The sequence below is a fragment of the Anser anser genome, assembly GCF_964211835.1.
Source record: "Anser anser genome assembly, chromosome: 13".
NCBI classification, from domain to species: domain Eukaryota; kingdom Metazoa; phylum Chordata; class Aves; order Anseriformes; family Anatidae; genus Anser; species Anser anser.
The window spans coordinates 15,064,114-15,087,574 of record NC_139734.1 but is presented as its reverse complement, the minus strand read 5'-3'; the positions used below and the strand labels follow the sequence as shown (position 1 = coordinate 15,087,574).

The window sequence follows — 23,461 nt, the reverse complement described above, 5'->3', positions numbered from 1 at the left end:
CTTTAAGTATGGGCACTTTCTCAAACAGGAAAGGAATGATTGCTGTTCTGGCCCTCTGGGGTGAAACAAGGAGTTTGGGACTTCAGTTCCAGGAGGAGCAAAACTGCATTTGGGAATCAGGAGTAGCTTTGTAGCTGCAGGGAGAGTGATGTCTTGGAGTCCTTTGCCTGGGAAATACTAAACATGGGGAAAATAGGCGGAGTTGATCTGTGTTGGCCTAAGGATGGTCTCTCACTTATCCAGGTCCTTGTAGACTTGCTTGTTAAGATCCTTGTAAGTGGGCCAACAGCCACCGAGAACAATGAGAACACATTTGTGCGGAGCAGGGCTTTGTACATAATCATATTCTAAAACCTCTTTCTGAAAGTCAGCTGCTCTAACACTACAAGGAAAAAAGCATTGCAATTAAGGAGAATTTATCTGATGTACTGTGCTTTGGTCAATGTTCAAGGGAGGCTACAAGATTGTACTTCCCACTGACTCGGTTGGCAGCGTAACTTCAAAATTTCATTAGTCCGTAGAAAGGAATTGCAGATAAGGTATGTACAGAACTAGTCTTTGAACTGCAGCGAGTGACAGCTTGGCTGCATGAACACCAATCCGTGAGACAGCACTTGCTAATGATCAGGCTGACTTGTCTGCCCCAGCTTCCTTTGTTTTGCAGTTGCACTGGAAAACATGCCATTTCCATGCTATTTGATGTTTGCTAGGCGTTTTGCTCCAGCAGCGAGATGGCCAGCCTTCTTCCTCCAGCACAACCCTGTACTTGGGTGGGAAGAGGAATGTGGCACAGCACTGGAGACAGCAACACGAGCCACACGGTGCAGTAAGCGTGCTAGTTGTTCATCCGTGCAACAAGTTGCTTAGGGACAGACTGCAGGGAGCATGAAACACTTGAGTTAGGGGAGTGGGTGGACGGTGTTCCCAACTCCCGGACATTTGCATTCCTGGGAAGGTAACTTTGAAGCTGCGAGTCCCCACAGGGTTACCAAAAGACTTGGAGCTTGGACCAGGTGCCAAGTCTGCCTGCCAGTGTCTCTGTCATCTTAAAGAGCAGCTAGCAATAGGGTTAGACCTAGGGCAGCACATGCGGCTCCGTACGTGCTCATAGCACGGGCACAGGGGATGAAGCCCGGAGCTCCCCTGTTGCTGGCTCCCACCATCACATGGTAATTCATGCGTTGTGGCTACGTCTGCTGCCTGGTCTGTGCCCTCCAGGTGCAGTTGCAAAAACCACGGTGGCCGAGGTTGTGTTGCACATCACGCACGTGAATGCTGTGCTGGGCTCTGGCAGGAGCGAGGATCCCCCCGGCTAGGAGAAGGCCTCCGTGCATGTGCTGAGTGGGTGAAAGCAGAGCGCTTCGTGCCGCAGAGCTGGAGCAAGAGGCACTGAGTAAGCAGGGCCAACGCATCTATGACTGTGCCTCCCCACGGAGTTCCTCTGAGGGGGGAAAATCTGCTGTTTCATGCAAGGAAAAGTTATGTAGACAAGCTGTGTTTCGGTGCCTGGTTTTGTGCAAAACATGGAAATCCTTTCCTGCCTGGTCTCTTTTCATTCCTTTTCCTGTCAGTCATTGCACGTGTCACCAGTGTCTGTGGAAAAGACAGCACAGCCAGGGCCCGAGACTACTGCAGCCTCTAGTGTGTGAAAAGCAACATTAGCTTAAAGATTTTCACATGAGAACTGCTGGTGATTGACAGGACATAAAGCACAGTCATTAAAACCAGAAACGTGTCTGCTCCGGAACCCCTCACTGGCATCCTGAATTCAAGTGTGTAACAAACTTCCTAGCAGCGTGGTGCAAATGTGAGCACAGCCTTGGGTTTATACTGAAAGTTTTGTGTTTTGGTAGCATGGTTTGGCTCACTTCGGCAGCCGGTAAGGGGAGAATTTGCGCAGCATGCTTGGGGTTGGCTCCCCCAGCCGTGTGCGGGTGTGCAGCGTGCTCGTAGCCGCATCTAGCCCCGCTAGGATGCAGACGACCAGATGCAGCCCAGCAGACTCCAACGGGGCAGGTGTAATACAGGTATTCTGACTGGATTTAAGTGTGTTGCCATCAGTGCTACGCTCAAAACAGCTGGCTTTGTTACCTCCACTGCAAGCTGCTGTCACGTTAGCTCGTGTCAGATGCCAGCCATTTACAGTATGCGCCATCACAGCATGACTTCAGTTGGCAACACGGAGTCAGTCACATGCCAGCAGCCTCCTGTAAGGGTGGGGGAGTATGTGGGAAGAAGGGGGAGAAGATACTCTCATAAAATGCTTTAATGATTTATTTTTAATATCCATTTTTTAAGCCTGGGGAATTGCAGCCCATATGCTTTTCCCTCCTGGCTCTAGTTGGCAAAGAAGCTGATGAATATGGTCCTTCATACTCCTTCCATTTCGTGAGGAGCCAGAAAATATGGCTATATTTAGCACGTTTCCAAGGCCAGCAGCAGAGTCTGTTGCTGGGTGGTGATTCCCTGGCTGGAGGCTCATGTGCCACCCTGGGAAAGGGTGGGAATGTGTGTTGCCTGGAATCGGTACTCGTGCTGAAATAACAGCACCGAAACAAACTCCACCAATTCCGGTGCGACGGATGCAGTGGTTACAGCAGGCTCAGCACGCTGCTCAGCGACGTGGCTCGGTCTCTCACCGTGCCTTTCCTAATGCGCACAGCCGTCCAGTTCAGGTGCTTTGGTGGGCTCTTTCCTGTGTGGTGCTCAGTGCTTCTGTGTAGGGCTCTGAGACCACCTCGTGCTCTTGTGCTGAACATCGATATGCTGGAGCCGCAGCTACTCACTGCATCAAAGCAGTCGGTGCCTTTTAGTGGTAAAAATGTTCATCTGAGGCTTAGGAGCCTGACTCCTGTTTTATTTTCTCTTCCCATTTTCCTAGGCCAACCCAGGTATAAAATGGAGTTGTCCTTATTTGTCCCCATCCCACTATCCACACAGCAGATTTGCTACCAGTTCCCTGTTGTTTTCCCTGCTGTGTTTCAGCTGGTACTGAGAAGTGAATAATGTCAGTTCCTTCTTCCTTCTGGCTGCTTTCGTAGAGCCGAAATCAGTCTTGAAAAGCTTTTGTGTTGCTGAGAAGTACTGGGAACTGTGGACTTTGTGATAGAAGTGTAGAAGAAGAGATTAGCTGTACCAGCGTGGATGTTCAGTAGTGCCCATTGCTTTAGAGCAATTTTGAAAGTTTTTTTTCATAGCTGGATGTCTGAACCGGGGTTGCCAAGAACAGGAATGTTTTGTCTCTGTCACACCATCAGTTCCTAACATTCATCGTCAGATGAAGAATCGACAGTGGAGTTGGAGGGTGAAACTCTTCTCAATTGTGGCTTTTAAGCAGTCATGGTGAAATGCAGCAGTTAATGATGCTCGGGACTAAAATGATGACAAGTGGGAGCGAGGTTGAAGGTGTGATTTTGAATTTGCATGCCGTGGTGATTCATTTAGTCTTCCTGGAGCCATAGAAGGCCTGAACGACAGCAGTGCTTGCACTTCACAGCCTTTGCTCTGCAGCAGCATCTCTGCGCACCTCTGCAGTTCTTAGTTCCTTGCAAACGAGTATCACAAACCCTCACTGAAACCAGTAGCCCTCCTTTTGGGCACTGGTTTCTGCTCACGGCTCTCTGCAGACAAGGCCTCGTGTCCTATGTTTTCTTGATAACAAAAACATTTTGTTTTCAGAAGCCCCCAACTGGAATCAAATAAACTCTGTTTTGAAGGGGGAAAAGAAAAAAAAAAAAGAGCGCAAAGCTTCACACCAAGCCTGCTATCAATGACATGCAAAATTTCAGTTAGAATAGCAAAGTCCTTTTCTAGCTGAAGTCGACCCTTTAAGTATTATTTACAAAAACGGTAGCTGTTTTATCTTCTCCATTCCTGCAGTGTGGAAGCAACTTCCCAGATTTATTCCAAATTTGGTAGAAATTTCGTGTTTTCCCAATGCAAGGTACTCGTGCCAAGTTTCGACCAGGAAGAATTTCGAGGATTAACATGTAAGCCCTTGAAGGCTGTAGCTTAGAATAGAGCAGCTGCCCGGCCGCTGGCGGCACGCGGCTCTGAGTGGGTCTGCATCCCTGCGGAAGCTGTGGAGGTGGGATGCTGCAGACGTGCTCTGAGCCTGGAGGCTGGGCCCTTGTTTGGTTCCAGGTGGTGGGAAGGGCCGCGGGGGGACCCGATCCTATGGAGCTGGACAGGCGCCGCCTTCTTTGCGAGCTCCTCGGTGCATGTGGGTTGGGGAGGGGAAGGCCATAAACAGATCACAGAAACAGCGTGGTTTGGAAAAATAAATTCAAGATGGTGTCTAACGTCACCTTGAGGCAACGTGGTTGCTTTTGCTGGTCCTCCTGTCTGCGAGCAAGGTGAGCAGGGTCAGTCTGGGAAGCAGGAAGGGCAACCCAGGCCAACCTCGTTCCAAACGAGTCTCCTCCTCCTCCTGGTTTAACGCAGTTATTTACCTTTTAGCAGTGCTGTCTTATCTGGGCACCAGCCAGCCGCGTGGTGCCATTTTACCCTCACTTCAAGCAGCTGTAGGAAAGTGTCTGGCGATGAGGATTCATGTACTCAGGGCCTGTGAGCAATTAGCTCACTGCTAGGGATCTGGTGCTGTTGGATTGCAGAGAAGCCAAAACAAGAGCGTTAAAAAAGCCTCCTCTTTTTCAGTTTGGTTGTCAGGAGACGCTTAGCACCTCCTCTAGGAGCAAGGCACGATCAGAAGCCTGCCTTTGCAGAGCGAGAAGTTTGCGAGTGTTTTTTTCCCCCGTCCCAGCAGGTTTAGCCCATCACTTCTTGCGTTTAATTATTTGCCTCTAAATAACAGTGGTGAGCCAGCAGTTTTGTTTGACTGTGCTTGATCGCCTCAGAGCAGATAAGAGGAGTCTGTCTCCAGTCTGACGCTCTGTTGCACGGCCCCTTCCACGCTGCAGACCGGCTCTGCAGCCCTCTTCTCCGTGAAGTCCTTGTCCCTACCAGGAAAGGGGCAGCAGAAAGCACACCTAAAGCTTGCAGCTCCAGCAGCCTGCCTCTCGCGGTGTGCTGGGAGGGTTAAAAGCCATCCTCTCCGGTGCGTCACAGCACTGGCTTTGTGCAGTGATTCCACCTGTGCTTTTGGACTGGCAGAGACAGGCCTTAAAAACCCCCAGGGGAGCATCCTCAGTTCAGGCAGGGGACATCACAGAGGGGTTTCCACCAGCCTGAGGAGCCCTGTGTCCGGTGACGTGTAACGGGGTACGCACGCGGGTCTGGTTGTGGGGTTACGGTTACGCTGTGTGTGATCCTGCCAACGGGCAGGGACAGGAGATCACCTCGTTTGCCCTTTTGTTTTTTTTGAAAGCACACTTAATTATATTGGGGCTGAGAACTCAGTGTCCAACCCTCGGAGAGAATGCCCGGGACACAGGCTGGGTAAAGGATGGTGCTAGTCCTTTGCTGTCTGCAGTAACAACTATTAGTTATCCCTCACGTAACAGCTCTGCGTCCCTCAGGTCTGGCCCTGTTCCGTTAGGCTCTGAATAGCCCCAAGGAATTAATGCCCCCTGCTCTCCCCTCCTCCTCCCCCACCAAAAAGAGGGCACAAAACCCAAAACCACACAAACATTTTTGCATAAAAGTTACTTATAAAACTTGTGCATGAGTTGTACAAAATGTCTCCGTTATTCTGTATGCCTCTTTCGAGGAGGAAAAACATAAAGGAAAAAAAAAACATTATTTTTAAAGAATTATTTATTCTTAATGTTAAAATTTGTCACTAGTTTTGTGTGCTTAGTGGACTATTGGCATTTATTTTATTTTTTATTTATTTATTTTATTTTATTTTTAAAATTTTTATTTTATTTGAAGGTTCATATGACTACTTGCAAACACTATTAAAGCAAGGTACTGTTTACAGATGGTTTTTGAAAGTGATTCTTTCAGTTTATTTCAGGTAATTTGTATCATTCGTGATACTCTGCTTTTTTGGGAGCCACAGGTTTCACTTGTACTTCTGTTTATTTTGGGGGGGGAAAAGTAATCAGTGACGCAAAGTACCGTGGCTTTTAATGAATGAAAGCACAAAGGGGAAATTGTTTTAATTATTATTCCTGTTACTGCTAATCTTCAGTATCTCAGGCTACATGTATGCTGAAGATCAGAGGTGCTTTTTACAGAGTTGTCTGACGTTTTACCCAAAGCAGCTGGGGAAGTAAGTGGCAGAGACAGTTTTGTTTCTCGCTGTCTGGTTGTCAGGGCCAATTAAGTGGCCTGGGGTTGGAAGGGAGGGGAAAAAACAAGAATCACAAGAAAATGGGGAATTTTTGACATTGCTTCTGGAACTGTTGTTGCTGGCTTCTCAGAATAATGGTGTTTGTGTTTTGTTTTGTTTTGTTTTGTTTTTTTACAACAATCATGTTAACGTCAGGAAGCTTCACTTTTGGTTTTAGCTTGATAGCGTTCGGTTAGTGTTACAGCAGCAGAAGTCATGTTGCTCTTTTCTTCACCTAAGTATTGCACTGCTACAGGAAAATCACAAAAGTAGCACAGTAGGTACCAAAATGCCTCTGCCTGGATGATTGTGTTGTTACAGTAACCCAAACAATCCTTAATTAAATTTCTCTGGCTGCCATGAGTGTTACATGCGCTGAGATGCTGTTTCATTATGTTTTTCAGGGCCGGTGTACCCGAGAGAACTGCAAATATCTCCACCCTCCCCCACACTTAAAAACGCAACTCGAAATAAATGGACGCAACAACCTGATCCAGCAAAAGACAGCCGCAGCCATGTTTGCTCAGCAAATGCAGTTCATGCTACCGGGCGCGCAGCTACAGCCGATTGTAAGTTCCCGCAGTGGATTGGGTTCACTCTGGTCCAGATTTGTTTCCTGTTTGCTTCTGGAGGCCTCAGCCCTGTGCTTGGTCTCAGATAGGCAGATCTTCCTTCTGCACTGACTCCGGCAGCATCTGGGCGGGTGCTGAATACTGCCTGAGGGCATCCAAGTGTGGGACTGAAGAGCTACAGCAAGTCTGGCCTTCGGGTTGGTCTCATCCAGCCTCTGCTGTCACACACTGTAAGCACAGGGCTCTGTGATGCTGCCTCTGCATATTCTTGCAAGGTGTGGCGCTCCTTTCCTCTGATAACTATGTACCTGTGAGATTCAGGGCATCAAGTGGAAGCATCTTAGCGCTAGCTAGATTTTTGACCAGTTAATTCATGTACATCGCAGAAATTGAGTGTCTTGACTCCAATGCGTCATGTTTTGGATATCTGTTTTGCACTGGGATGAGGATGCTGGAATTCTTCTCTTCTGTGGCAAGAAGCCAGCTGAGTCCCTTGGACCAGGTACATTGCACTCGAGGGCTAAAAACAGGAAAGGCGAATCCCACCCAGACTGTAAGGTATTTATGTCTGGGAGTGAAGTGAATTTCATTGCAGTTGCCCCTACTGCACGGTTTTTCACAGTAATGCTGCTTTATACCTACAGCAGGCAAGTTTTACTTCTCTTCAGGTAGGGAGGGAAGCCTGTGGGAGATAGGTGTTTGCAGAGCAGGTGGTTTGATGAAGCCTTCGTTAGCTGTCCCTGCTGTGGACTATCAGTTAAAGCAGGTTTTCAGGCTGGAGAACCCTGTTAATGCCAGGGAGAGAATGGCTTGTGCCTGCTGGCTGGTGTATCTGGGAAGAGGCAACAATCGTCTGGTGAGTTTGTGTCTGTCACCGCGTGTATCTTTAAGAAAACGTCAGAGGTCTTGAAGTAGCTCTTCAGTGCTGACATAAATAAGCTGCACATTTTTAACCGTGAGCCTAATTAGGAATTTTCCATTTAAAGTCATGGCTGAATGTCTTTCCTGGGGCAGTGTGCACTTGATGTGCAGTTGCTGGGTGAGGCTCCTTGGGCTGTGCCACACAGGAGGTCTGACTAGATCCCTAGGACAAACCCTTCTAGCCTGAAGACATACGAGTCTGTAATCCAGCCTGCACTTGGGCTCGTGGTGTCCCATCTACAGTCCCTGGCTTCTCTGCGCAGATGGGGCTTCAGACTCAGCATCCATCACCCCACTTTTGACAAGTTTGGGTATCACTGGTTTATCTTTATAAGACATTGAGGGAGTGTTTTTCCTTCTTGGAGGCTGTTGTGCTGTTTGCTATAGGAGTTTGTGATGATGCTGTGCTTCGCTGTGCCACTGGACTGAGGCATTTCTGCAATTTGGCACATTCTTTGTTTCTGTGAAGGCTATTCCATGATCATCCTGCATGTGCTAGCAGCTTTATCTTCACCCTGCCATGTAAGATAGGGAAATGCTGTTAATTCTTCCAATTTCAAAGGTGGGAAAGTAAAACAGAAAAGAAAATGGGCCACAAGAAGTCATTAGTTGCTCTGGATCTTAAACTCAAATCTGCTGCCATCTTTGCACCTCTTTTTGTGGAGTTTGCTTTTCACCAAAGTGCATGTACATGAGAAGGAAATCCTGAATTCCCACATAATGGTAGCACTGGTTTCCTAGCCCTGTGTCGAAAGCAAACCTTTCCCGTTTGGGGTTTTCCTCTGTGGGGAATTCACAGTGGATGCTCTTTGGCTGGCTGTTCAAAATATCTTTGGGATTTCCTCTTGGGAAAGTTCCCATCTTCCCACTTTGCAATCTTGCAGGTCCAGTTCATTTCTACCACAATTTCTCTGCTGCCTTTTAAATTGCCTCTGAGACTGAATCTGTTGCTTTGTCTAGTTAGTGCTCTCATTTCAGAGGTAACCTTATCTGATGAGAAAGGTCCCTGGTTTCTAAATTGTGCCATGAGGGAGACATGGGCAAAGAAGAAAAATAAAAATTTGTTCTGCGACGACTGTTCATTTCCTGCTTTCCCACACTTTGCTCAGAGTAAATGAGCTCTTGTTGTAATTCCTGCTGCCCAACTTGTTCCACATCAGTTTCAGGACAAACAAGAGACTGCTCTTTCACCTGCCTTTGATTTTCCAAAGATGCTGCCAGTGGAAGCAGGCTTTGAGAATTTTTTTTTCTCTCTTTCTAAATGAGAAGGGTGGGGCCTCCTTCTGGCTACACATGAAATTCTTCAAAGCAAAAAGCATTATATCAGATGCAGCAGCAGAACAGATCCCATGTGATCAGAAAGCTGATCAACGGTATGCCTGCTTAATTGGGATGCTTGCCAGAGACGAGATTTGAAGCAGTGTATTTAATAGCTCCGAACAATAGCTGAATGCCTAGACATTTTAAAGTGCATTTTCACCAGAAAAGCTACTATGTAAAAACAGTACTTAACTTAGCAGCTTTGCATCGCAATTCCTGAAATGGCATTGGATGTGTCTGTGTATGAGCTTGCATCTGAACATTCACCATCAGATCTTCTTGCACCACTGCTGACATCCAGCAAGAGCTAATCTTCCCGTTGAGCCAACAGTCAGGACCCTCATGATGCCTGTTTAATGAAGCCTCTGCTTGGAGAACTGTGTCCCAGGTGGGTCGCCTGCTGCACACTGCTCACAGAAGCCTACTAGGTGCGAATTAATGGTTGCTAGCGTGAGCCTGTTTCTCTGAAGTCTCTGGTTGCTCTCTGATGTTGCTGTTAACCATCCATGCAAAGCTGAGAATCACATGAATGTTTGATGCCCATGATGCAGTTTTAAACAGAAGGCTTCATGCAGCACTTAAAAACAAGTCAGGCAAGGACACAGAGGCGAGTGTTTACTCTGTATGTTATACTCCTCTTAGAGGAACCGTGGGGAGATCACACAGGTGCCAAGTAGGAAGGCTTTGTAGTAAAATTTCAACTTTTAAAAGTCTGAATTCACCTTAACGGCTGGCTTTGGCTGAACTGTGTTGGAAGCTCCCTGGGATGGTTTTGCCTATGTCTCTGTTGAAGACCAAGTAGAAGTCAGCTTGAAGGTGGATAGAGCTGGGTTCTGGCATTGACACGGAGAGCCGTTTCAGTCAATGCTCAGATGCGGTTTCTTTGAGACGTGTGTGCAGAAGCAAGGACACCAAAAGGTGATGCTCTCTGGGCCTGATCCACACCCTTTTCATTCTGTTTTATCCCTTTGCAGCAGTATGAGGCAGACTTCTGGAGCTGGCCGTGGAGGTGCTTCAGCACTGACTCCTGAACTGACCCAGCGGTGCCTGGTTGTGGCTTGCGAAGTGCTGCCCTGTTAGTGCTGTCTGAACAGATGGCTGCGTAGAGCACTGCAGTGTTGGTACAGCTGCCTCTGCTGCCTCGCAGCTGCTTCTACTGCTGCCCTGGGAAGTTGTTTCCCCTCTCTGCACTCTTTGCTTTCAAGCCCTACAGTTTTTCTTCCTGTCACGCTCTTTGTAGACTGAACTGTCTCTCCAGGTGTCTTGACGTCATTCAGTCGCATGCACCCCCAATGACAACCTGATCCAGGCTTTAACCCAGCCCTGTGTCCCTCTCCTGGTGCAGCAGGTCTCTGCCACTGCCCTGTGCTACTGATCGAGGGGATAAAGCACAGGGTGACCAACTTTCTTGGCCAGTAACATGGAGTAAGTGCAGCAGATTTGAACTGGTATTTTGGGCACGTGCTTGCTCCGTGCAGCAAAAATCTGGTCCTCTGGACCTGTAGTCAAAAGCATAGTAAGAATGGATGAGCACAAGTACCTTCGCCTGCCTGGGAGCTGGTATCTGCCAGCAGCCGGTGTCATGGGGCATTTACACCGGACTTTTATGCAGCAGCAGCCCAGTCTTTGAGCTAGGAGTGTGTCTTTGGGGTCTGACTGGGGAAAAAAGCATCTGTGGTAACAGGCAGCTGGACACTTTGTCCAGTTGGGTTCACTCCAGCATGCTCAGCCTTCATGCTAAAGCGATCGTCCTGCAGCAAGTCTCATGCAGTTGCATTGCATGGGAACACAAGTTTTTGCGTTTTCTGAACAGTACCACTTGTGTCTTCAATATCAGGGTCTTCAGCCTTATCAGTACAAGATCCATATCTTTTATATTTCTATCACCAGGCTGTAATAAAAGCTGCCTTTTTTTTTTTTACTGGGTCTCTCATTTTCAAGCTTTCCCTTTTTAGGGGCTGAGGTAACTCAGAATCAACACTTCCCGCCTGAGGCAGCGCTTGTGCTGTGCTCAACAAAACACCAACCGCTCCACTGCCTTCCTCTTCACACCCACTCTGTGTTTCTGCTGTAGCTTTAGCACAATTTCTGTTAGGCAAATTGAATGCAACTTCTAGTTTGTTAACAAAATCAGCTGTTCCAGGTCATACGTCACTCTGGTGACACGCTCCTCCCTTGGACAGTCCCTTCTCTGTGCTCGCACCTTCAACCAAACACCTCCTGTGCTCTGCATCTGGGAAGAGCTCAGAGCTGGGCAGTCAAACGACGGCTGCTGTGGACAGAGCCGCCTGAGTCTTCGGCAGGTGTTCCTCTGCGAGATAGTCTCTCAACACCCATTTCGGCTGTTTTCATTCTTGCAAGCATTTTAATACTTAGTAAACGAGTCTTGTGAGCTGCTACTGGTTTGATACCCTCTGCTACTACACGGTAACCTGTTTCCCTCTGCTCAGGAGTTACCGGTAGTGTTTGCATATGCTAAGCTTAATAAAAGGCAGTCTGCGAGGAAACCTGTCCCTGCATTTGCTGAACTTGCAAGAGCTCTACGGGGGACAACAAGGGAAAGTGGTGATGTTTTCCATTAGGCTGTTTTACCCCAGAGCATACCAGTACTTGTGCAGATAGCAGGCTCCTAAGTCTGACATACATGAAGTTTTCAGGTAAAAGTAATTTCAGTTTCTTCAGACACACCTGGTAGAGTTGATCCCTAATTCTACCGCAGCCAGGCTGCCTGCTCCCAGGGGCTTCCCTCTGTCCTCAGTCGGCATGGGGACCTGCGGGCTGCATGCCCTGGTGTCCTGCAGCTCTGAAGGTGATCATCTGTGCTCCCAGTCATTAAAAGGAGCCTATTACGCAGGTCTGTCATTGAACCTTCTTAATACCGTCCAAGCTGGCCGTTGCCCGTGTCGTAGCAACCTGTGTCAGACCTCATGCTGCTCAGGCAGCAGGCAGAGCTGATGGCCGTGCTGATGCCTGGCAGCTCGAGGTGGTGTTGGGACTGTCCCATGGTGTCTCCAGTGTCAGCGACTTCACCCAGCCCACCGGGCGCTTCCCTTGCACGTGTTTGTCACAGTCTGCGCTGCCACAGGTGCTCCGGGTGATCGCCTCAAGTTATAGTGGCAGTCGTTTGGAATTTCTGATAATCTTTAAGGCAAGCTAAAGCATTTCACCATTCCCACAAAGACAGTGCTTTCAGCCTGCTATTCAAAAGCTTCGTCTTGATGCTTCATTAGTGTTGTTCCTTCATCAGTGATTTGGAGTTGCATTGTTGGGTTTTGCACTGAAACCACCTTAGCAGCCCTCTGTCAGGGGCTCACAGCGTGTGTGCCTGTCCACTGATTGTAAGACTTTTTTTTTATAGCGTGCAGTCAAAATATTGATCTGTCAGGCAAGTCTTCTGCCCAGATGCAATCACAAGAGATGGATGGGAGGTACAGGGGAAGAGTGCTGTTGGGAGTAGAAATTACAGTTGGGTTCTGGCTGCAAGGAAGAAATTTGCTTCTATTCCCTCGGGACAGGCCTGGCACAGGGGACCTGCACAGACGTAAAGGGAAGAAAGATTTGGCTGGCAGCATCTTTATTACTGGTACTGATGCATAAGCCAGACTGGATTTCCCAATCCAAGACAGGCAGCCGGGGCTGGCAGTGAGCACAGCACATCTTTTCCCCTCATCAGCCACAATAAATACAGAGCTCCCTGATGCCAGCTTACAAAGGAGCAGTTTTCAGTGCATTTAGCACACATCAGACTTAGACACCCAGTGTTTTTAGGTTTAATGCATTGAGTGAGGTCTGTTCGTTCTCTGGCTGTGCATCTGGATTTTGATACAGCCTTCCCCCAGCTAGGCTTTGCCTCTGCTCTCCTGGGTTTCCTGGAAGGAGGAGCCCTGGGTTGGTTTCAGGCTCTCATTTAAATGTGTTTTTTTTCTGGGATGATCTGCTGACAGGTGTGGCCTGGGGAGGGCTGGGGAGCTGCATCAGCGTCCAGCAGGGCGGGAGGGGAACGTGCGGGTCTCCCGGTGACAGTGCCCGCACGGCTCCTGAGTTTCGGTCCCCGGCCCTCGGGCAGGGTGTGGAGCAGAGCTGTAGCTTTCAGTCAGCAGCATCAGGTGCACGGTTCGGGCAGGCAGAATAAACAGCTATAAAACCTTGGGAATGCTGGAGCAGATGCCAGGCAGGGCATGGAAATGGGTGAATAACTAGTAGCAGGAATAAAATAAAAACCATCCTGATCCTTCGTGCACCCCTCTGTAGGCCCCAGAACCGGGAGTAAATAAATAGCACTCCTTAATTGCTCTTCACGGACGTTTCTTTCACTTGCTTCACATCAGGCTCAGGTCCATTAGCTTGTGTTTTGTGTTGCTTGCTCCTGGTGAAGAAAGGAGATGCCCGTGAGAGTACGGCCTCGTAGATGGAGGCTGTGTTTCAGGGAGCAGGACCTGCCTCCCAGCTGTAGTGGTTTTTGTGGAGAGGCTGCTATATAACCTCTTTGGGAACATTTCAAACATCCTCCTACATGTTTCTGGTGAATTCATCCACTGTGAGGCATTGCAAGCCCCCAGCCTTACTCCCTGGCTCCACAAATGCCCCAGCATCTTCCCCTTGAGCAGTGGGAGAAGTGCTTCTCCCTGCATCCACGCTGCTCTCCCAGGATACCTGGGTTTCCTGCTGGATTAGGTGCTGGAAAAACATCAAGTAGATTTGCCCACGTTTGTGAAAGCCACACGTACTGCAAGGTTCAAGCTACTATGGATGCCTAAAATAAGCGCTGACAAAGTGTGTCAGGCTCTAGCATAATCCCATGCAGACTGGCCAGGCTGAAGAAGCGCCTTAAAATAGAATTAGCAGCGTGCATTGTGACAGAAGTACAGCACATGCCGTTGTAATTACTAGTGCTCGTAGGAAGGAAAGTAGTCCAATGGATACTGCCTTCTCACTAAAGTGTTCAGGGAGTCACGGTGTTTGAAGATCCTTAAAGAGCTTTTCTAGCAGCAAAAGGTGTAATATGTCTGGGAGCCACTGAGAAGTGAAAGAGAGAAGAAAATGATTTAATGAAGGGCTGTGGACTGGAGGATCTCTGGGTTTAATAGTTAGTCTCCCATCAGCTGAAGCAGGGCTTAGATCAGGCTCAAAAGAAGGAACATTGGAGATCCCTCTTAGAGCATTATTTGGTTTGCTACCCTTAAAACACCAAGGCCCACTGATTCAGGAGGCTGTGTCTTGTCATTGTGGAGGAGAAAGTGGGATGTATGCTGGAGGTGACCTGTCATCCCCTTTCCTATCAGCACAGGGGCTGTTGCTATCAATCTGACCCTGAGAAGAGGGCATCATTAAGCTAAAGATAGGTTAGGTCAGCTTAGCTGGTGTTACTGTGGGTTAGTTTATTCCAGACCACAACAAGCAATGTGTTTTCTAGTATGTCAACGTACTGGGATGAGTGCGCTTTCAGGAAACAAACTGTTCACATACATTTTCTTTTAGAAACCCATAGGACTGGACATACAAATACAGAGGCAAGGAAGGGGTGATGCGACATGCCTAAGGCCATTTTGTAAGCACACTTGTGTTTATCACTAAGCAGAGGCTCTAGCTACTGAGGACAGCGTCATGTATGCCAGCAAATGTTATCAGGCTTTAACTGTAAGCCAGAGTTTCCAGTGGAACAGGTGACAGAAGGAAAAATAAAAATAGTTGCAAGTCACAGGCTGTTTCCCCTGGGCTTTGTTGAGCCACTGTTAGGAGAGTAGAAATGCTTCCGTGCAGGCTCTTGCCATCTGGGTGGTCGGGGGTTACTTTACATCAACTGGAATTGGGCCCATTCCCAAACACACCTCAGATCTGGCGCTTTAAAGTTTCACATACTCCCTGACTATAGGGGCTATTCACAGACTTAAACTTCAGTACCTGCTTAGGAGTTTAGTATGACCTTGCCTACCTAGGAGAATGGAAATTCTTCTAACAGACTGGAATTGCTGGAGAAGTTCAGGCAAGGGAAGCTGGTCTGGCCACCTGCGCTCTCCTCTGCTCTTCTTGCAGGGCCTGCCTAGGGCAATTAAGGATTCAGGAACACTCAAGGTCTTTATGGCCTGATGTTCTGTCTCCTCATGGGAACATCGCTTCTCGCAGCACAGGTGGAGTCCTGAACTTGTTAATGGCCCACCTGAACGAGCCGCCTCACCTGGCACGCTCTGACCACGTCGCTTCCAAGCCAGCTACCCATCTGCTCTTGCAAATCTCTGAGGTCTGGCATGTTGCGTCGCTGATGATGTTGGTGTCCTCTTGTAGCCATTCCCATGGAGTGTAGGCGCGGGATGTTCCTGTAAAATGGCTTTTGCTTGGAGGATGTTGACGGTCTGAAACCTATCAATGTGCAGAATGGTAGACCTTGAAGGGTACCGGAGCAGAGATGGCTCATGACTCTAAATGATCCAGTTTGCCTACCTGAGCCAGGCTGTCCATGGTACCATGAAACTCAGTGCAGGTTTATAGTAAATTCAACCATGTAACTAATTGGGTTACCTGCTTCTAGGTCCTGAAGCTTCAGTTTACCTTGAGGTCCCTGTACAGCGTTGCGGTGTAGACATACAGAAGCTGAGATATTTATTTGGAAATGAGAAGTCTGTTTTATTTGGGTCTGCCCTAATTGCTGGCATGAAATCCTTAATTGTGTCATTAGACTATAAAGATCATCAATATGCTTTGATCTGACAAATAAAGATGCCTTGTGTTCAGGATGAGTCACGAATTTGTGAGTCAGGAGAAACGAATAGATCACAAGTAAATGGCGATAAATGAATAGATTGGAGAGCACAGCATTTTGATGTTGCTAATCGAATTGTTTAAAAGGATTGAAGTGCTTCAAGGCTTTGACTGGATAATCCAAGACAGAGCTCTTTAACTAACATTTTGTTTTTCCTTTTTCTATACACAGACGACGTTTCCTGTGACTCCATCGCTTGCAACAAGCCCCACGATGGCTTTTAGTCCCTACCTGAGTCATGTCTCTCCTGGGATGGGCTTAGTTCCTGCAGAGCTTTTACCAAATACTCCTGTCCTGGTTTCTGGAAATCCTACTGTTACAGTACCAGGAGGCTCTGCTGGGCAGAAACTGATGCGTACGGATAAACTGGAGGTATTTGGATGTCTGATTTGATACTGCTAAAGGGAATGAACAGGGCATGTGGGTCTAACTGTTGCGCTCTGCTAGAGTGACCTCATGCAGTGCAGCGCAAAGTTAAACTTAGACCTCTCCTAAAACCGGGCTGCTGCTCTCTGCTTGGGCAGACTTATTTGGGGACTGATCCCAAAATCTTATGAAGATACTGGAAAATTGGGAGAGCTCACTCTTCTGATTTCAGTAGGCATTAGAGCAGGCATGGGATTGTTGTTTTCTGTGTGTGATCTGCCACGCTTACAAAAAAAAAAAAAAAAGGCAAGTAGATAGTCTGCCCTTTAACTGAGTTGAGTGGGAGATGTTTTGGAATGAGAACAAGAGGGTGGAAGTAACAGACACTTCCCTTGTCTTGAGACAAGCTTACTAAGTTTTTACTGAAAATATCAAGCATTATGCTGTTGGGATTGCTGAGTACGGGGCATTGGAAAGACATTTCCCCTGGCAGGCTTGCCCTGACAGTTGGCTGGGCATGCTGGGACTTAGTGTTGGAGGAGTTGTATATGTCTTTCAGACCCTGAGCAGAGGCTCTGTAGGAAATAAGGGCTGAGGACTTGAATGCAGAGGCTCCTGCAGGAGTAAATTATAACACAGGAAGGTAGTGGAAAAGGGTGTCATTTCAAAACATATTGTTTTGTGTTATGTGCTTCGTATTGCATTGCTGATTGCTTCCTTTCTCACGTGACGTCTCACCTTTCCCTGCACACAGTCTGATAGCGTACCGGTATGTGATTTATGCCACTAGCTATAGGCCTTAACAGTGTTTCTTAGCTCTTTCATACCTTCAGACAAGGAAGCCTTGAAGATCCATTTTGTGAAACCTTTTTCTCTACCTTTGCTGCTTCAGTGCTCATAACGTATGGGGAGCTGCATGATCTTTTTAAGGCTAGCAGTTTTGGCGACTCCTTATGAACACACTGCAGTGCAATCAAATGCACGGTCATGTAACCCCAAGGTCAGAGTTTTATTATTGAGGGCAGTGAGACTATTTACATGGAAGAGGTTCTTTGTATTTAAGAATAAGTACCTATTGCAAATACTACAGCTTGCAACATTTAGAATTAGAAGTCCTACCGAGGAGTATGCTCCATAAAATATATATATATATATATATATATATAATCCACCTGAGACACAAATGGCAGAGTTATTAAAATCTTTATTAAAAGCTTTAGAGGCTGGGGAGGAATACTGAGCTCCTCGAGTTTTGGCAAAACACCATTGACTTTCCAGGTTCAGGATTCAGGTCACTTCCCATTTTGTACAAATTCTGTACTTCACTTACATTTGGTAATTGGCATTGGTAACAATGAGTTTTCCTCATATTGTGAACCAGTTATGAGTAGCACCAGTTGCCCCTGTGACTGTCTAAGTGGTACCCAAGAGCATGGATTTAGAATATACCCATAATTTAATTCAGCCAATGAACTGATACTCTGTGTTGAAAATTCTAAATGAAGAGTAACATGATGTCCTTCTCAACAATGTGACTTTCTTTTAAGGTTTGTCGAGAGTTTCAGCGTGGAAATTGCACACGTGGTGAGAATGATTGCCGTTATGCTCACCCTATAGATATTGCAATGATAGACACAAATGAAAATACTGTTACAGTTTGCATGGATTACATCAAAGGTCGATGCTCTAGGGAGAAATGCAAGTACTTTCATCCCCCTGCACACCTGCAAGCCAAAATCAAGGCAGCTCAACACCAGGTGAACCAGACAGCTGCAGCTGCAATGGTAAGTAGAGCTCTTATCAAGCTATATTTCTATTGCTGAGAGATTTCATTTGTGTTATATGTGTCATGTGCGGAAGAGAAGAGTATTTTGTAAATTGCTGAATAGAGAGCTGAGAGCATGTGCAGTGTGAATCCCATCTTTCCATCCTTTGTATGTGCTTGCTGTAGCATGAAGCACTGAGCGAGGCAGTGCCATCTCGCCAGTTAGGGACGCAGTGTTGAACCCTGTGATTTTCTGACAAGACATCATGAGGTGACGTGCATCAGGCCCGAAAGCAAGTTCAGCAGTACACGAAGCAAACACCTTCCTGCTAAGATGCAGGTGTCAGGTTAGCTTCCTCACTACACAAAGAAAGGAAAAAATGTTCATGTTATAATAAACCCTTTGCAGGGGAATCTTGGCCTGCTGAAGTCAGTAACAAAATTTCCACTTACTTCAAAGCAGACAACATATCAATTGTTCCAGCCTAGCAAACAGAGGAGGCTTGTGCCTATTACTTTTGCCAAGGCTTAGTGAAATGGCAAGTCTCATATCAAGGATGACTTCCTGATCTGTTTGATACTTAGAACCTGGTAAGGATGGTCCCACCTACATTTTAATTTGAGTTGTGACTTCTAATACCTAGAATTATAAAAAGTCAAAGAAAACTTACCAGTGTGGATCAAATTCCTAGGTGGAGTGAATGTTTGCCATTCTGTTGACTTCCATTTAATGACACCTTCGTTCTAGGTGGAAACTTGTCTTCTAACAGCGCATTAGAAAAATCTAGTTGCACTGTTGAAATTGTCCAGAGTGGGGACAATATTGCTGTTATGAATTTTTCTTGTGCCCTCATGGCAAAAAGGGCCAACAGCATCCTGGGCTGCACTAGGAAGAATAATGTCTGCAGATCAAGGGAGGTGATCCTTCTCTTCTCATTCCTGGTGAGGCCATAACTGGAAGGCTGTAGCCAGTGCTGGGCTCCCCAGTGCAAGAGAGACATGGACATCCAGGAGTGAGTCCAGCAAAGGATTCACTCGGATCAGTAGATGAGTAGTTCAGATGATGAAGAACTTGGAGCATCTGACACACCGGGAAGGGCTGAGAGAGCTACAACTGTTGGAGAGAGGGATGGGAGAGGGTAAAGAAGACAGAGGCTTGCTCTTCTCTGCAGTGCTCAGTGAAAGGACAAGAGGCGGTGGGCGCAAATTGAAATACAGGAAATTCCATATGAATGTAGGAAAAAAACTTCTTTACTGTGAGGTTTGCCAAACACCAGAACAGGTTGTTCCATCCTTGGAGATACTCAAAACCTGCCTGGATGCAGTCCTTAGCAAGGTGCTTCAGCTGACATTGCTTTGAGCGGTAGGTTGGGCCCTTCCAGACTCATCAGTTTTGGGATTACGTGAATAACTAACATTAAAAAGGTTCTTGCCTCCTTTTTGATTTAGAAGTAAGGATACTAAAATTTTTCTAAATACCTTTTTTTAAGACAGTAAGAAGGTTGCTTATCATTCATGGTGAAACATAGTACAAAAAAGGGGAGGATTCACAAATGTTTTTCTGTTAACATCAACATTACATGGAATGTAATTTGAAGAACCAATTTATAATGCAGTATTTATCTCTCCTGAACAGTTTATTTGTTATATCTCTTATTGTTTTTATTATTATTGAAACAGCAGCCAAGGTCTGTTGAAAAAGACCCTTCTGAAATTAAACTCTTGTGTTTTTTACACTTGATGCTTTACTTTTTCACTAATTATCTAGGACACTGCTACTTAACTAAAGCCAATGCATGTTTTATTCATGCTGCTGGCTTCTCTTAAAAATGTAATTAACCTTATTTGTATGCTGTTAACTAGAACCTTTAAAATATTTATTGATGGCTTGTTGCATCACCCTTGCCACCAAAACAGCTTACATTATTCATTGACTTCTCAAGGTTTGATGCACTTACTGTACCTGTTGAGGGATAAGACTTTATTAAAGCGAAGACTGGTGCCCAGTCTTCTTGGATCAAAAATCACATGCCAGACAAATGGGTGTAATAAGCCCTTCTAAAATAGATTAGGAATGATTTCAAATCTAAATTCAGAAGACATTTCTGAGGGACACAATCCTGCAGTTACTTGTCACGCGCGAGTAGGAGCTCTACTCTCTGCAACTCGGCTCAGGTCTGTGCAGCACAGCCAGGTGAATTGGGTCAGGCTCACTCCCAGGTTCAGCATCATACTTAAGCAGTGCTTGAACCTCCCTTCTTTACCAGTGGTCCTTTTCCTGCCACGAGCCCTGCTGCTGACCTCTGCATGTAGCTGCAGAATTAGGGCTGGAGCCCAGTGCGAGTCCACGTGCAGGCGCTAATCCCCAAGCACTCCTCACCCGCTGTGCCAGCTGCAGTGAAAATGCTCTAGGGCACACGCCCATGATGTTATTTCTTTAGTTTTTGAATTTTACTGAGGCAAAAGAGCTGACTAGCCACTGGGCCAGGTAATTACTCAGACATCCCATGTTGTGCATGCCTCGTCTTTTTAATATATTGTATAATGCATTCATTTTTATTTTTTTTCTCTTCACCTCCCCCAAAATACGGCTCTCTTGACACACCTCTGCTTGCTGTTTTTTGTTACTGTGCTTGACCCCCCTCCCTGGCCCATTGCCATCATGTGCTCGCTGCCTGCTAATTAAGACTCAGCCAGCTGTCAGATCACTGAAGCGACCGCTCGAGGCAACCTTTGACCTGGTACTTGGACCTTTCGCCTTCTCGCTTTGCACGTAACCATCTGCATGAAAGCCTTCCTCGCTTGGTCTGTTGTGTTAGTGCCTGGGGAGACTGCCCATCCGGGTCAGAAATGTTGCAGCGTCCTTTCAGACATGCCGATCCTGCACCCACCCACCACCCATTAACCACGTGAGCTTTTCCTCCCGAAGCCCAGATATGGTTTGGAGGCACGGAATAATCCTGGGGGCCTTTGTGGTGGCAGGCAGCTCAGGGTTTTGAGCTGTTTTTTTCCAAACTGCGGCAGCAGAGTTGGGAAACACGGCGTTTTGGTGAGGATTTAACTTGGTAGGTCTGCACGGTGCTGGATACGGCAGAGGACTGGGCGGTGCGGGATGGATCCTGTTCCTGCCACTGAAGGCAGAGAGGCTTTTTGTGGTATGCCCGACAACACCGCCTTGCCCGGCAGTGTCGTGCTGGTGCTGCCCTTGGCAGGGTGTTCTGTTCAAAGGGCACAGACCAAATTCAGGACTTCTCCAACCCTGGCCGTTCCCAGTGTTGAGAGAAGCAGAGGGAGAGCTAAGCAGCACCACAGAGATTTGTGCTGGGAGCTGAAGCAGGTGTAAGGCAGGACTTTGATGGTGTGTTGGGTAAGCTGGGGAGGCCGTGGCTACTGCAGCTGGCTCTGGCTCTGGTTCCTCCCCCCGTATCAGCAAAAGCGCCTGGCTCTGGGTGCCCGTTTGCTTCTGCCTCAGGCATGGGATCTGCTTTGCAGCCTTCTGCCTGCAAATTGCCTTCATGTAAGCTAATTTCGATAATTTTCTAAGCCCCAGATACGTTTACCCATCTTTGTGATCCTCATAGTAAGGCAAAAGCCATCCTCCCAGCCTGCTGTCAGTCCTGGCTCTGTAGAAGACAATTCCTTCTCAGTCACCCCAATGTGGGGGATTTAATGCATCCTAAAAAAAATCTAGTCCCAGAGCTGTAGGGGGAAAGGGAAGAGTGGACACAGAGGAGTCCTGAAACCTTCAAGCCACTGTTGCTCGCCGTTCCCAGCACGGGGAAGCACAGCTGATCTGCTCCCCTTCCCCTCTGGCTGGGCAGGTTCCTTGTACGAGCAGGGGCTCCCCCACCTTTCTCATTGCCTGTGTCTGGTTGTTCCTCACCCCCAGTCTGAGCAGGTCGCCTTCCCGGGGGTCTCAGTGGGATGAATATTCCCTCCAATGCCAGTGAATATTAGCTCAGGCAGGGAGGCTGTTTTTCCCAGAACGGGAATGTTAGCGTGTTTCTTTAAGCTCTGTTTGGGGAAAATTAAAATGAAAAGAGGTTGTGTTGAGTTTGGCCAGAGGCAAAGCCCCTTTGGCAACTTTGCAAGACTTGTGTTGTTTTTGTTGGTGGTTGTGGTGGTTTTTTTGTGTGTGTGGTGTGTTTTTATGTGTTGTTTTTTTTTTTGATAGTCAGCAGGCTTCCCCTGTTGTAGCTTTAGACAGCAGCATGAGGAAATCTTGTTAGGGGCCAGCTTCCGCCAGCAGGCTGGAATTACACCGTGACTGACACAACAGCCTCTCGGTGCTCGCTGCTGGCACAGGCACAGCCCCAAAGCCAGCTTAGACAGTGACCTCGGCAGTGCCTCACTGCCCTTGCCGAGAGCCACCTCGCCTGGGAGACAGCCCGGCTGAGAATGGGGAAGCCCTGTAACTCCCCTACCCTCCTGACCTTCCCCGCTGAACAAAACCTGATCAGATAAGGGACTTTTAATAGTCTTCCTGCCTTGGAACATCTGAACGTTTTCAGCTATAATGTTGGAATATGTCACCTCCTCTGAACCCTTTGTGAAGGCTGCACCGGAGAATGATTTACGGTGCCGATAAGAACACACATAATCTTCAGAGGAAACTGCTCAGATCGGTTCCCCTGCTTGCCAGGGAATGGGTGCAACCTCTGCCCTCTTTCAGATCGTTCTGTCTGTTGTGACTTGGACTGAAGCAGCAAGTCAGATACGGAGCCAACCCCTCGAAGCTAAGTGCAAAGGAGTGAAAGTGTGATCTGCTCCCAGGAGATACGGATCTGAGGGGAACTCTGAGGCGCAATTAAATTGTTTGTTGCAAAGATTTAATCCAGTTCCTGTCTTGCAAAAAAATAACAAGAGAGAGTTATTAACCTGCACGTGGGAAATCTTGATTTAGGCATGCATTGCATTTTTGTCTGTCATTCAGGCTGATTTATTTCTGTGCCATGCAGAGAAGTGACAAATCTTTTTGTTCAGATACTCATATTCCGGCAGGAATGTGGCTTTCCCAGCCCCAAAATGGGAGACTGCCTGGCATTTTTGTAGTGGGAATTGTTCGCTAGGATCAGTTCGGGCTATCAAATGGATACTGAACAGGAAAAAAAAAATTAACCCCTTCGTTAGTGCAAATGGCCTGATCATGTTACAAAAGTTGCATACCTGTGTGCACGTGGAGACAGTAAGAATCAGAAAAGGTTACTGTCAGCTATCAAAGGTTACTGCTACGTCTGTGTTGACTGAGGCTTGTCCAGAGGGCAATGACAAGCAGCATTGTGTACCAAACAACAGGGCAAATTGCAGAGCCGTCACTTGTCCACTCTCAGTAGCTGCAGTGGTGACTAACTCAAGACTTAGGTAGGTTGGCAAGAAGAGGGGTTCTGCAGGGCGTGCTCCGGTACGGATGCTTCCCCCGACAGCTGGCGTGGGAGCAGGACACCCAGAAGGCTGCCAGAACAGGAGCAGACCGAGGTGGGCTCTGACTCTTGTGCCCACGGAGCTCAAATGGCAGAGCTGGCCTC

The 23,461-nt window shown here is 47.4% G+C and overlaps 1 protein-coding gene across 22 annotated transcripts in view; it reads left to right on the top strand.

Moving 5' to 3' along the window:
• Positions 1-23,461, top strand: part of MBNL3 (muscleblind like splicing regulator 3) — a 100,683-nt gene that overhangs the window by 57,451 nt on the left and 19,771 nt on the right. For 21 of the 22 annotated variants that reach the window (XR_014571859.1, XR_014571860.1, XR_014571861.1 and 18 more), the window contains 3 exons: positions 6,640-6,804; positions 15,977-16,177; positions 17,719-17,955. Coding sequence is in view for 18 of the 22 variants with exons in the window: in XM_083796941.1 (XP_083653067.1) it covers positions 6,640-6,804; positions 15,977-16,177; positions 17,719-17,955 (603 nt within the window). In the remaining 4 variants the exon portion in view is untranslated. Of the gene's footprint in view, positions 1-6,639; positions 6,805-6,829; positions 7,664-15,976; positions 16,178-17,718; positions 17,956-23,461 lie in introns of those variants that run through there. The other variant, XM_083796929.1, reaches the window with a different exon arrangement.